At 44.3% G+C, this 14311-nt stretch overlaps 1 protein-coding gene across 9 annotated transcripts in view; it reads right to left on the minus strand.

The window, feature by feature from the left end:
* The window catches only part of CNOT1 (CCR4-NOT transcription complex subunit 1), a 53098-nt gene continuing 39156 nt past the window's right edge, over positions 370–14311 (minus strand). For 4 of the 9 annotated variants that reach the window (XM_021408232.1, XM_021408230.1, XM_021408231.1 and 1 more), the window contains 18 exons: positions 13832–13972; positions 13632–13736; positions 12953–13072; positions 12211–12402; positions 10732–10874; positions 10055–10163; positions 9769–9938; positions 8777–9029; positions 6543–6791; positions 5801–5964; positions 5411–5528; positions 4838–4939; positions 4367–4540; positions 3495–3644; positions 2072–2252; positions 1588–1720; positions 1351–1485; positions 370–804 (listed from right to left, as the gene is read on the minus strand). In XM_021408232.1, coding sequence (XP_021263907.1) covers positions 726–804; positions 1351–1485; positions 1588–1720; positions 2072–2252; positions 3495–3644; positions 4367–4540; positions 4838–4939; positions 5411–5528; positions 5801–5964; positions 6543–6791; positions 8777–9029; positions 9769–9938; positions 10055–10163; positions 10732–10874; positions 12211–12402; positions 12953–13072; positions 13632–13736; positions 13832–13972 — 2718 coding nt within the window. In that variant the 3' untranslated portion in view covers positions 370–725. The remainder of the gene's footprint in view (positions 805–1350; positions 1486–1587; positions 1721–2071; positions 2253–3494; positions 3645–4366; positions 4541–4837; positions 4940–5410; positions 5529–5800; positions 5965–6542; positions 6792–8776; positions 9030–9768; positions 9939–10054; positions 10164–10731; positions 10875–12210; positions 12403–12952; positions 13073–13631; positions 13737–13831; positions 13973–14311) is intronic. The other 5 variants (XM_021408237.1, XM_021408233.1, XM_021408236.1 and 2 more) reach the window with 3 other exon arrangements.

Consider the following 14311-nt stretch of genomic DNA (forward strand, 5'->3'; position numbering starts at 1 on the left):
AAAAACCAAAAAGCTATAGGCCTGGTCTCTGGTTTCTTTACTAAAAACAGCTGACCCTCTCCCAAAGGGCCTGAGGTGTGTCTTCTCCAACAGAAAGGAGGCGTTCTGCCACTCGGCTCCGTCAGCCATTGATGGAGGAAAGGGGACAACAACGCTGAACCTCACATCCCTCCCTCACCCCTCCCTCACTCCGTAGTATTCCCATATTCCAAACGTATCCACTTTTTTTTTTTTTTCTTCCCTGTAAAACAACTTAAGTGATTTAAAGGTCCCCCATCCACGTAAAGAAAAAAAAAAAATAAGTTACATAATAATAGAACTGGTTTTCAATATTCTTTGGGAGTCTGGCAATGTCAGGACAAGGAGGTCTGCCCCAGACAAGCACTTGGCATCAGCAGCTGCCCCTTTATTACAAGCTGGACAGGCACCAGTTACCCACTTGCCTTTTACACACTTTGCACAAACCCAGAAGTCCAGACAAACGTTTCTGTTCCTTGTATTTACACTAGTTCAAAATGATATTCACAGCATCTTCTGAATTTTGGCCAAAAGTCAAACATTTGTTTCAAACTTTGGAACGTGCCCACAGACTGTCAGCCCAGGTCGCTGGCGTGTACCCAATCGAGGGAGCTGGGAAGGTCGGGAAGAGCCTTACAGATTCTTCTGTCGGTCGATGGGACAGGGGCCTCCAGGCTGGCACATTTACAACACAAGATGCAGCTCATCTAACTGGCACCAGTCCCCTCCATTACTTGCTGGGCTTGCTTCTGCCCCATGCAGCACTGTGCAACCGACTGGAACAACCTGAACACAGAAGCAGAGCAATATTAGTTGTCAGCTGTACTCCCTACCTGGAATCCAATACACCACGATGTACAGCATCACAGGTGTTTGCACCAAATGCGTGGGCAAAGGAGCCAGGTTCTGATCATCTGCAGTGCTACCACATCTCAGAAATGCATTACACCCAGCTCAGTCCCCATAAGAACACAGAAGAGCAGTGTTTGAACAGCACGTGCATTGTGTAGCAGGCCGCTCTGAACCCTCTGTACTGCACTGGTGGCAGCTCTGTTCCCAGCTCCACTACTTTTTAGAAGAAAACATCTCCAGGATCTCCTCAGGAACATGATGTTTTGCTGTGGAACAAACTTCCACACACAGAGGACAGGAAAAATTCAGCTTCTCTCATAGCAGCCTGCTGTGACTTCCAGTAATCACTCTGCATTCTGCTCTCAGGTTGTGTTTCCTCCTCTTATGGCAGGAAACACTGCTGCTACTGCAAAGCACCGACAGCTCAAGGTACAACTCAGCACTACTGCTTCAGTGATTTTGTTACTAAGTTATACTCACTTTTCAATTTCTGGAGCACAGTGAACAAATTCATGGTTCCAGAACTTAAATGCTGGGTTTTTTATCAGCTCGATGAAAGTAATAAGGAGTCCCCAGGGATGAGGCCTATTTACAATCAGTCGTTCCAAGAGAACCCTGCAGTCCGAGAACAAAACAGTTACAACAGAAAGGTCTGAAATAAACAGGGAAGGAAAGCAAGAAGCTGAATGCAGGCAAGTTAAATGCCTCCCCTCTCACCTTGTGATCTGCTCCTGGATAGCCTCAGTGTTGGCCTCTGCAAACAGGTAAAGCATGGTGCAGCTGAAGTAGTGGGTATGACTGTTGGGGTATCGCAGCTGGTTGGCAATTGCATTCAAGAAGAGGTACCGACCTGCAGAAGGAGAGTTGTGAGTACAAATGGTGAACCCTGCCCCAAACACAAGAGGGGAAAAGAAACAATTAGTTTTGCCTAAAATTAAGGTTTCTAAGCACCCCCCATCCAAGTACAAGAAACAAAGGCTGAAGATATGCAAGAGCCTCACCAACTCAAGCTGATGGGGCAGAAATAATTCCTCTTCATTGAACTGATTTCTCATTCCCTTGCATGCCTTGAGCATTTTGTTTCAATATTGCACCTGTATTGAACGTAGCCCTACTCACTGTGAATTCCCTAGCAGCTGCACGGAGTGATCTGCGTTTCCCGTAGCCCTGCTTCAAGTTAGGTATGACAAAACTAGCTCACCTTCGGTGTCCAGGTCCACTGCCAAATTCTGGAAGATGTCCATATGTGCTGAGTGGGTAATGGTGCTCATGGAGGGCGTGCTGCCTTTGTTGTGGATGTGCGCAATAGCCTGAGTACCGACGTGGAGCACCAGTGCATTAATCAGCTGGATGTTGTAGCGGTTGCCAGGTTCGTTTGATACCTAATAGGAAAGATACACAAAGCATTAACGTTCTATGTTCCTTCAGTAATTTAAGGGACAACATGTACAACAACAGCATCCAGATCTCTCTTTGTTTGTACAGAAGGCAACGTACTTAACGTCCGCAAATTCAATTTGCCATTTACCCATTTGCAATGCAATGTTTGCCCCATCCCTGGGATACTCGGGTCCAGCCTGGATGGGGCTATGGGCACCTGCTCTGGTGAGAGATGTCCCTGCCATGACAGGAGTTGGAACTAGGAGGTCTTTAAGGTCCCTTCCAATTCAAGGCGTTCTGTGATTCTATATTCAAAAGCAGCAGTAAAGTGTTGACAGACCAGATATACAACTAATGTTCTCCCTACTTAAAAGAAGAAAAAAACACTCAGGTAAAGGGAATCTGATCGCACCAGCTGTGCCATAGGCTGCCTGAAACAGACAGCACTTGTGTGAAGGCTTATGCTGGAGCAGTTCTCAGAGAAAGTCCAACTTCAGTCCTGAATCCTGCTGTAAGCTATAGCATGTGATGTGCTAAATGAGTAGAGTAGGCTAACAGCTCAGAACTGGGCTTTAGGCTGATTGCCCTCCCCTCCTGTGCACTCTTTCCCCCAAAGCATTAGCATGGGGATCCACAGACTTCACTAACTACCAACTATGAATTCACTTGCAGTCAAAGTTTAGAATCTAAAAAAAAAACTGCAATCAAGTTCAATAAACTTGAACTGATATTCAAAATGTTGAATATCAGACGATGGCCTGGGCAAACAGCACTGGAATCATGTGATGGAAGCCACAGAACTCCTTTACCTGGTAGGGGACAACAGTGAGCTTGATACAGTCAACTCTGACTGCATTCTTCTCTATGGTCTGCAACACTGTGCCCTAGAGACATGCAAGCAGAAGAGGCCAAGGTTGAGATACCCCAGCTTCTCACTTGAAGCATCTGGCAGCTCATGTAGATAAAGTTGATTGCTTTTAGATTAGATCAGTTCAGGGTTGCTAAAAATCAACATTCCTGTTTCCACCTAAATTCCACCTCGTTGAAAGTGCTTCACTGAACTCCCCTGTGAGGGAGAAGAAATTCTTGGAGAAGTGCATTTTCAGGGGCTTTTCTACTGCCAGGAACGCATGCTTGCTACACACTGACAGGATTCCTGCTAGGAAGGAAGGTGACTCAGCCAACAAGATCATTTGTCTCATAACACTTCCTAGATCCAACATCCTCAGAAAGCAGTCACTCACTTGTAAGTTGCTGCGCAAGTCAGACAGAAAAGTGACTGGAGAACGGGTTTTGAGATAGGAATCCAAGTCTTTCTTGAACTGAGGCGGCATCACTCCAGTGAAATTGGTGAGTATTCGTGGAGCGATATTAATTTCACTCAACATGTCCACCTGTTAAGAGAAAGCCCAGTCAGCTAAACCATAAGCAATCAGTAAAGGAACAAATTACAAAAGCAGATCAGCGTCAAAGCAGTCTGAGGAAGTTCGTGCAGCCACAATCCTTCCATGATTAGGAGACCGGTGTACATCCAAGCACCTAATGAGATCAACTCTTCTCGAAGTCCCCCCTCATCATGCAAGAAGCTGGCTTCAGAATGGTAAATTATCTCATTACGTTAAGACAGGACAGCATCTGTTTCTCATTAAGAAAAATAATTCTGATTTAGTGCTTGGACATGCCAGCTCTCTGACAATTACATAACTGAACTCAAGGCCTCACGCATCCTGCACAGCATGAAATGCTTGTACAGCTCAACGTGTGCTGAACAGAATTCTAACAACAGTTGTTAGCTGAACTTTGAAACAAAGCCACAAAGATTACTTCAGTAGTCTGTCAACGAGCAATTAGTACAATGACGAAGATGCCCTTGCTCCAACACCATGGATCAGTCCTAGGGACACCACAACATCAGTTTCCCTTTGGAAAAGCCCTCTGGCTTTCCATGCTAAAGGTAGGCTCTCACTGATGCAGTTCTCAGGTAATAAAAGTCTCAATGACCTGTCCTTATGGGTTGAATCTGCACACGTTTTGCAGGCAAGGTAAAGATCTGTTGCTAGAAAAGCCAATCCAGAACAGAGGCAAGTTTTATGCTTCCAACTGCAACAAGTCTTACCTTTAGATTGGGGGTGAAAGGGTCTGGAAGCCTCATGTTCCGTGGGAAGGCACTCAGGATCAGATTCCTTAGCTGAATACAGTTAGGTGGGATGACATCGCAGAACCCATAATGGTAGTCACAAAGAAATTCTGGGAAATCGTGCAATAGGACCAGCAACACACGTAGAGTGCCCTGCAAAACAAAATACAGCAGCTTCAACATGAATAGAAGAGGTTCCTAATTGCTGAAACTTCCCAAGAGCTTGCAAAACCACCCTTCTAAGTCGTGTGGGTAGCATAAAGAGAGAGAAACCAATCTAGGAAGGCAGCCTGTTTCTGTCCCACACCTAGTATGCATCTAACTGAAAAACAAACCCCAATGGAACAGTAAAGACTATTTCCCTACCAGAATATATATTTCCACACCAATTCTACTTTCAGATTCTGGCTGGAAGTACCTGTTACCTGATACATATTTACACATATTTACCTTGTAAAGAATTTGCATAGGTTTGCTGAGTTCCACATTTCTGAGGAAAGGAGCCAAGTACTTGAAAAGATCGATCAATAACTGGGCATACATAGGCCAACCCTGCCAAGAAAAAACAGCAAGAGGTGAGCGTGCAATGAAGAGCAGGAATCTCTAGTTCAAAGCCATAATTAAGTAGGTGTTCATATAAACCTGGATCCCAACTTAAGTCCTACTGCTAGCTCTGTTAGTGACAGCAGCATAGCTCATTTCAAGGAGCTTAGCTGCACACTGTATATTATGGGTTTTTCTTGAACACTCAACACGCTGTACTGAGATGACAGCATTCAGTCTAGACTACAGCTCTTCCAGACTTTGGCAAGTTTTGTGTTTGTTAAATTCCAACCACCCTATACACAACAGCTTATTGACATCAAGCCTCTCCTCCATGCAGTTAGGTTACTGTGAATACAGGAGACAAAAACAGAACAGCCATGCTACTAGTGCACTTCAAGAGATGTGAAACAGCATCACGCCAGTAGGCATCCTTCTGGGTGAGCTTTTTATTTCAGGAAAGATGAACTGCAGCCACACCTTCTGCTGTGGTGTATGTGCCAGCATTCTTGCAATAAATATCCGGTGGGAGATCAGTTCCAGCCAGGCATAAACAAAACCTGGAGCTTTTGTAGGCCTCAGGATGTGAAATGTGTTACTGAAAGAAAAGTTAGAGCAGGTTAGAAGTGCACAGCAATAAGACTGCTTTTCATAACACTGATGGAAAACATACACAGCCCTAAAAAGCAAGGCATTTCAGCATTATTTTACCAGTGACCTTCCTTAAAACAAGCAAGTGGACAGTCTAAGGAGAACCAGTTATTCTGAATGCGAATAAGCCACCACATGGAACAATCAGATAAGCCTTTAAATAAAAAAAAAATTCTTGATCCTACCAGGAAAGGAGAAGTACTGGGATCAAATACGTACCAGAAAGCTGTGAGTGTCTGGAAGTTGATGGTCTCCAACACATGCTCAGGAGCATTTAATTCCAACAGCAACATGATGAAAACACGATGGTAAGGAAGCTGCTGAAACTCACTCTGCCGAATGTCATGGTCTTGCAGAAGAACTCCCACCACAATACCAAGAACCTAAAGAGAGCCATGAAATTCAGCAGTGACAGCAAGAATAACGGCAGGTCAGATCACAGATAAGAACCAAAAATTCCAGTTGTCAGATAAAACTACAATCTTCATCAGCAATCCCCAAGCACTGACACTTTGCTCTCCCGTCCTGTGGATCACAGTGACTGAATGAGCACTGCTGAACACCCAACCAAAAACCAAGTAGTATAAAAGCACAGGCAAGGTCCTCAAAAGAAAAAAAAAACAAACACCAACCACCAAAACCCAAAAAGGCACACACCCACAAAGCTACCAACCCTAAACCACACTTTCTAACGGTTTAGAATATCAGCTGAAAACACTGACAGTTGCCTTTTCCGTTTCAAGGCACAAAAGTGAGTTTCAGGTTTGACAGAAATCTTTGAGAGAAAGCCACTTGGCATCTTGATATTCCACTCAATTTCTCTATTCAGTGACCAACACATTCAAGTCCTCATCTGCTATTTTAGCAGTAGCCCACACTGAGCTCAACGTATCTCTTCCAGTGAAAGCACACACACCATTATTTGCTTTAAGTGCAAAGACTACAAAGATGGTTCCACAACCTTGTTCAGGAGGTTGATCTTCGTAACGGTGTTGGTTGCTTCTCCAGAGTGCTTCACCAGCAGTGCAATGAGCCGCACAAAGGCATCCAGATTGTGGTAGCACTTGGCTCGGATCATAGTGGGGTTGGCAGCAGGGTTGTGCTGTTGCTCAGCCTGAGCACGATAGCTGATTTCAACGCACATTTCAGTGCAAAGCCGGAAAAAGCGGGTGATCAGGTCATCTGTTTTCAGGATCCCTTGCTGGTGCATCTGTCAGGGAAAGGAAAAACCCTCAGAACCGTAAACGCAAGAAGTTCATTCTACAACTTATTTCAAACACTTGCAACAAGCATTATTCTTCCACTATTCTACCCCAAGGTGAATGTTTCTAATGCAACTTGAGGGTGGCACAAAAATTTAGCAAGGCCGTTTGCTCCCAAATAGAGTCTTTGATCTTAAACACCTTTCAATCATCAGCAGAGCTGAGAAGCCTGTTCAGTATCACTTCTGCTACCAGCACTCAACCTTGCACAAAGGGCAGCAAAAGGCAGCAGCAGTTTGGTCTGTGGAGCCTTCAAGAGCCCAAGTAGGGCAGCGCAAGCTGTGGGAAGGGCAGAATTCAGCCACCAGCTCAGGAACCATCACTGTTTTGTGGCAATACCCTGTACAAACAAACCACACGTGGATAATGAGCTTTCCTTACAGGAACACAGCTTGCAGAGATAGGTTGGGTTTGGTTTTTCCCCTCCTTTTGGGGGAATCATGATTTAGTAACATACACATCAAGAGGCCTCTTTGTTACTCACAGTATTGAAGCCACCAAACTTAAACCAAAGTTCTACTACAGGGAACCTCTAAGTTTTCAGTACAGCATCTTACTTCTGAACTCCTACTGCACAAACACAAAGCTATAAAAAATAGCACAATCACGAGCTTAGAGAATTTCTAATATTTCTGGAAGAGTATTTTCTTAAATAAAAGGGAATTCGTATCTGCCTTCACAGATGTATGCTCCTTCTTGCCCCAACACCTAATGGGAAGGAAGTGTCATCTCTCCAAGTAACCAGGTTAAGGTAATTTTAAATCAAAACTTCGTTTAATGCATTTATTACAAAATGCTTCTTTTAAAAACACATCTGTTTCCTGTAAGGAAAAAATTACATTATATATATACTCCAGTTTCATGAATTCAGATTGCTATTTCTTATCTGATCAGATGCTTACAGGAGGTAAGCAAACAAGTGTGGTCAAACAGTGAAGTAGGGCACAAGAACACTGAGCATTAGGAGCACACTGTAGTATAGTACAGTGTATAAGTATACTTCTAAGGTATAAAATGGGGTTACACGAGATGGGAACTAAGAGAGGTAAAATCTCTTTTTAAAGAAGCCAGTTTAACACAAAACATTTGGAGAAGATGCTCTCTGCAGTAGGGAACCAGATTAACAAAGATATGGCTACAAGACACATGAGGCAACTAAGAACAAAATCACTGCAACAGTCAAGGATGTTAGGCATATTTCCTAGCTTGAACTGCAAAGACTGGCAGCAAAATCTATCATTTCTGTGACATTAGTGCTGAATTTTAAGAACTTCATACAAACAGTGCAAATCAGGGGCTTCTTGTAGCTGCACTCAAGCAGCAACTAGGAATACAGTTTCAGGATAACAACTGCAGCTGTAGCCCTGCATGTTGGTTTACTGAGTGCATCTCCTCTTAGTCACAACTGGATGACAGATGCATAGCTCATCCCATCTATCAGGATGCCCCAGACTGAAATGCTGGAGGGGCTGGCTGTTTAGATTTAGATTCCACTTTAGCTAATGAAGTTTCAAGTTTTTCCTCCCTAAAGATTCCAGTCAGAAAAGATTTCCTTGTTCACATGGTCTGAAACAATTCAGCTGCATCTCTGAGTAATTTGTTCTGTAGACCATCGAGAGCTTTTACTGCTACTTACAAGGAGCAACGTTAGTCAAGCTTCATTAGAGAGCATGTGAGAACTACTGCCAACTGTTAACTCCCTTGAATTTCTTATCCCACTGGGCTTGCATCAAAACCCTGGGCCTGAATGCACAGCTTAGTGCTGAAGTATCTGAAGCCAAAGGGCAGAGATTTCTACAAAACTTCAAAGGAAGGCAGAATTTTGACAGTCATCCGTCACACACCTGCAAGTTTCAAAGAAGATGTCTAACATTGGTTATAACTGCTTTAAAATGGAGGGCATCACACCCTACTTATGTTGAATAAAAAGCACCTTTCTTTCCAAAAGCTCTACCTGTCCAACAAACGCAGAGAACGCTTTGGTACTGTCGCGGCCCGCTGCAGCTGAATGGTAGAGGTTCACCCACTCCCTCAGCAGGTATTCTGCCTTCTCCCTCAGACCTGGCGGATCATCATACTCAGAGGCTTGGGAAATTCCAGAATGCATCATGAAATTGGGACCTCCGTGAGCACGGTCAATCATTGCTTCGTAGTTTGATCGGACCACTTCCATCAACTGGGGTAATCTAACGCAACAGATCAGAGCAAGAGCTGGGTTAGAATTCTTTCTCCCAGTCCCAAGAAGGCATGTGAACTGGAAGCTTCACCAAATATAGTTAAAAGAAAGCACATTCCACATGCATATCATCTTTTTATCTTCTTCACTAGCAGTAGAAGGTCTTGAAAGCAGCCACATTTATGAGGAAAGGCAAAAAAGCACTGTCATCACACAAGCTCTGAGGTTACACTTCAATCCATGCAACAATGTATTGCAGGGAAGCACCACAAGCACTGCTAACAGCTTCACTGTTGGGGACTTGAGAAGCTCTAAAGTGCTGAAATTCTGATGTGCCAATGCTAAAGGGCCTGGCTGAAGCGCTGGAGTTAGTATAATTTGATTAATATCTTGTGATTAACACATTAATACATACGAGAGTTAAAAATTCAAGGGTGACAACACTGCCTAGATTTGAGAAAGCAGGAATTCAGGTGGGTATCTCACAGCTCCACGGTACTTCGGAGCAGAGTGCACAGAAATTTTGCTGCACAAGCATTCAATTTGAAGTCATGCTGCAACTGCCTCTCTTTTGATGACATCAGAGCAATTACATAAAAATAACAGAACGTTTTGAACCGACAGAGGCCACAGCCACAGAGGATGTTTAAAGCTCTATGATTTACGGATGTAAGACACCAACTAGGTAACATTTCAAATCATAAACGAGCACAGCAGAAGTAATGTACTGCATGGTATTGCAGGCTCACCCTTCTGGGGCATTCCCTCTGGAATGAGCGTTAATCCTCATGAGCGTCTCTATCGTGTGGAACACATCTGCCTCTGTTACATGGGCGACACTTCTCTCATCCACCAGAAGGATCTTCACCAACTGCATGGCAAATGCCACAGCCATATAGTTCAAGCCGTTCTCCATGGACTGGCAAAAATCAAAAAGGCATTAGGATCATGAAGTTCAACCATTCCCCTCGTGGCTGACCACTACTCTTAAGACTGACCATAACTTTCCCCCCCCAAAAAGCAGGCTCTCTTTACCTGAGCCAGGTGAAGATCGTACTGCTGCATGTTAACCAGGTGATTGCGGATTAGCAGCTCCACAGCTTCCACATTGTACTTGTACTCATCTCTACATTCAATCAGGCACCTAAAAGAATTTGATTTCTTTTCACAAGTGTACTTAAACCACACAGTTTAAGCGAAGCAGATCAAGTCTAACATTTAAGAGTCTCTGCAATCCACTGCAGCTCATTACTTGCCCCAGAAGAAGCCTCTTCTGGAGCATTCTGTGAGATAACTTTCTGGGTTGGGAACAGTCCTCAAGCATTTGTTGCCTTGCACTACTGGCCACAACAGCCCATGAGATTCAGTTTATTCAGCACAAGAAGCCCCTCTTCTAAGCACAAAGTGGGATAGCTGTCTAGCTGAAGCACAAGTGCTTCTGCTGCAGGCATACACCACGTCGCATTGTTTGTGACAGCAAGTGGAGAGAGTCTCTACAAAATGGGAAAAAAGAGAGTCTCTAATGCTTCAATCCATAACAGATTTCTACCACATTCTAGGATGAATCCGTGTTAACAGAAGCTCTAGTTACTTTTAACATTAAAAACACCGCTTTGTGTCTAAACTGCAGTGATTCAAAGCATTAACAAGCAAGCAATTCAGAACAACGCAGTAACTCCCAGAAGACGAGACCCTACTGTGCCACAGCTGACCTAGTAATCTGCTTGTTACACCACGGAGATCCATATGCACGGCCGTCCTGCAGAGCCTTCAGCACCAGCAGGTGACACTCGCGGTAGCGAAGCAGGAGGTCAGCATCTGCCCCACTGGTGGCATCCAGTAAGCCCTCTACAGCCTAGAACAGACGCAACCTGTTAGCAGAGGAAAAACCAAGTCCTCTTCTAAATCTGACATGAAACCGGATCAGCTGCAGTTACCACTCAGCAGTCAAATAATCACTTTAGTCAGCGTCAGCTTCTGCTGCAGATTCCGCACAAGTCAAAGCCTCCTAAGAAGTGTATGGCTCATGGGAAACCACATGAAGGAAGGTGTACATAGTCTGACAGAGAACACCTTCCAGATTCCTTAGACAAAGAGCTGCTGCACTCTGATGCACCTGTAGTAATCTGCGTGAAATGGAAGTTACTGCACAGGCATTGATGCCAGTTCATGTCACAGCTCACTGCAACACTCCCCACCTGGTATAGCTCACTAGGTCTGGCTGCGATGGAGTTAATTCTCTTCACAGCAGCCCTCAGGATACTATGTTTAAGGTTTGCTGCTGAAACAGTGTTGACAACAATATCTGGGCAGCTGCTGAACAGTCTGTACAATGCATTAAGGTTTTCTCTTTCCCATTCTGCCTCCCCCACAGTGAGAAGGCTGGTAGTGCACAACCGACTGGGAGGGTGCAGAGCCAGCACAGCAGGCACAAAGTGACCACAGGAATATTCCATGCTGTGTGACATCATGCTCTGTGCTAAAAGCTTAGGGAAAGGATGATTAGGGGAAGGCAGTCACTGTGATGTTTGTCTTCCCAAGCAGCTGTTATGCTTGCTGAGGCTGATTTCCAGGAAGCAGCTCACCATCTGCCTGCTGATGGGATGTAGTTTTATTTAGTTTTATTTTTCTCGTTTTTGCCTTGTTTGTGCACACAGCTTTTGGTTCCCCTATTAAGTCATCGTCATCTCAATGCAAAAGTCATTTTGCCTTCCCTGTCTTCTCCCTGTCCCAGAGGAGAGGGAAGTGAACGAGCAGATGAGGACATATTCATCAGTTGCCACTAAATATGAAGCAAATCTGTGCTGCTATAAATCCAGCACAAAGCCCCATGCTACCCACTTACAAGGGCAGGTCAAATGCTTTATTAGCCTCCAAATCATCTTCAAATCAGTGACTACTCCCAGCTGCAACAGCTCTCGACTTGCCACCTGTGGACAAGACTCCCTAATCTCAGGATGCTGTACCCACTTCTTCCTGCAGCAGCCCAGCCAGAGCACATCCCATATTAAGGGAACAGAAAGCCCTCTTCCAGTATTATTTACTAAATTTCCAAAGATAGCACTTGTTCAGTTTCATTCACCAAGCAAACTCCACAGGATGCATGAAGATACGAAGCCACCACAAGACAACCAACAAGCCTAAGGAGCAATAAATTCGAGGCCAGTTGGGGCAGGATTGTTAACACTCACCTTCTGCAGCAGTCCAAGAGCTGCAATGGCATCACGGGAGTTCCGAGCTACCACCACAGCCTCCAGCAGGCTGCGTAATGCTTGAGCTTGAGGATTCATGGCCAGAGTATGGGGAATGGACTGCAGGTGCTGCTCCAGTTCTGTCATGCATTTGTCATAGATTTGTGCTACATCATCAGTGGCCCAAGCTTGCTGCATAAGAGAAAGTGGGAATCAGTGGTTTTTCCACAAGGACCACGTCTGTCAAACTCATACTGATTGGCTCTTCTGCTTCAGAACTCAGAGCACCCAGAACATAGTCCTCTACAATACTTTCATGCATTTTAATTGCATTTCAAACACATATTTATGATCAAATTAAGCTGTAGAAATAACCAGCAAACAATTTTAGTAGTCCTTAAGATCAAGAACGCATTCAAGAACCTATTACCTCAAAATGAGTGCTTGCTATACACGACCTTCCCCAAAAGTAACCTTTTCACCACTACCAAAACCACATGTAGTAAATCCTAACTTGTATATCTGGTTCCAATTTACACTACAAAAACCTGAGACTGCCTGTAAGAACAGCTTTAAGATGCCATCAGTTGGACTTCCAGACAATTTAAGATGAATGAACCCTTCAGCCAGTATTCCCAAGCAATGCAAATGCCTAATTCTTACTAGTCTTCCATCAAAGGACACGAGCTCTGCAACGTTCATCAGAAGGGCTACGGTACTTGAGACAATTAGAAATCTCTACCTTCATAGGTTGAGCCAAGAATCCTGTAGGCTGAGTCAAGTCATTGGTAGGCAAGAAGCCGGGGACGTTGCGTGCAAACTCTTCGTAAACAGCCAGCTGTTTTGGGTCCACACCTCCAACCTTTGCAATAAAGAAGAAAATGCATTAATATCTTTGCTAAGCACCATGGCAATAAGGAATGAGGGCAGTTTGCATGACAGGTAGCTGCTCACTCGCTTTTGTAACAGAGCGACCTAATACTGAGCAATAAGATTCTGCTGCTCTGTGCTGAGGCCATATCCCTCCTGCCAGACCTCCCAACACAAGGATTTTGCTAGATTATGGCAACTTATTCCCAGAAACACAGCAAACTGAATACTGACCCTATGCTTCTCAGAGGCACAAGAGAATGCCTGTTAAAGGGATGAATGGGAAACAATACAACGGTCTTTTCTTTTAGTGAAAGCAAGAGCAGAGGAGAACATGAGAAAGAACTTCCTCAAGCAATCAAAGAAAATGATATGAATACATTCTGAAACAACTTATTTATGTGTTTCCACTGCCAATCAAGCTAATAGCAGCTTCTATGTTAGACATGACTAACAACATGCAGAACTGCTTATCTGAAGCAGTGTGCTTCTCTCTTCGTCATCAGAAGGGGAAGCATAGCATCAGAAAATAGCTCACTTAATATCCTCACCTTTAACCTGATCTGTTCTGGCATCCGTTCAGCTTGGTAAGTTAACACAACAGGATCACAGTACCGACGGCCCTCTTGTCTAGCATGTTTTCTGAGCTCAAATTCCTGGTGAAGAGAGCCAAATACATTGCATTTTAGACACCGAGTCTGGATGTCTACAAGAACACAAACCTTTGAGAAGGCAGCAGTCCCATACTCACAGTTGCCAGCCTCTTGTCCATTTCAGGGCCTGCTTTTTCCACAGCTGTCTTCTGGATAAAGCAGCATGCCAGCTCACAGTTATCCTGCGCTAGCTGGGCAGCTGCTTGCTCCATCATGTCCCTCTGTTGTGGGGAGGCTGCCTATTGAAAACCAGGACAATCGGTGAAGGCATTTTCCTTACATATAGCCAGTCCTAATATCTGCACTGCTGCACACACAGAACACCAGCAATAATAAAGGAACCTTCTTAGGAATGCGCTGTCTTTGCATGGAATACACAATAATAAATATTTTTTGCATAGCTTTGAATAAAACATAAGCAAAGACAACAGTAAAGACTTTCAGCAAGGAACAGAACAGCAGGAGGTTTCCCTCCTTCCCCACCAGCTTATCTCCAGAGCATGACTGAACTCATAACAGATACTAATGAAGGAAAAGAAACCCTTCTGTCATGGCTTGAGGGTTTTTCCACCACCTAG

The sequence above is a fragment of the Numida meleagris genome, chromosome 10 (genome assembly GCF_002078875.1).
Source record: "Numida meleagris isolate 19003 breed g44 Domestic line chromosome 10, NumMel1.0, whole genome shotgun sequence".
NCBI classification, from domain to species: domain Eukaryota; kingdom Metazoa; phylum Chordata; class Aves; order Galliformes; family Numididae; genus Numida; species Numida meleagris.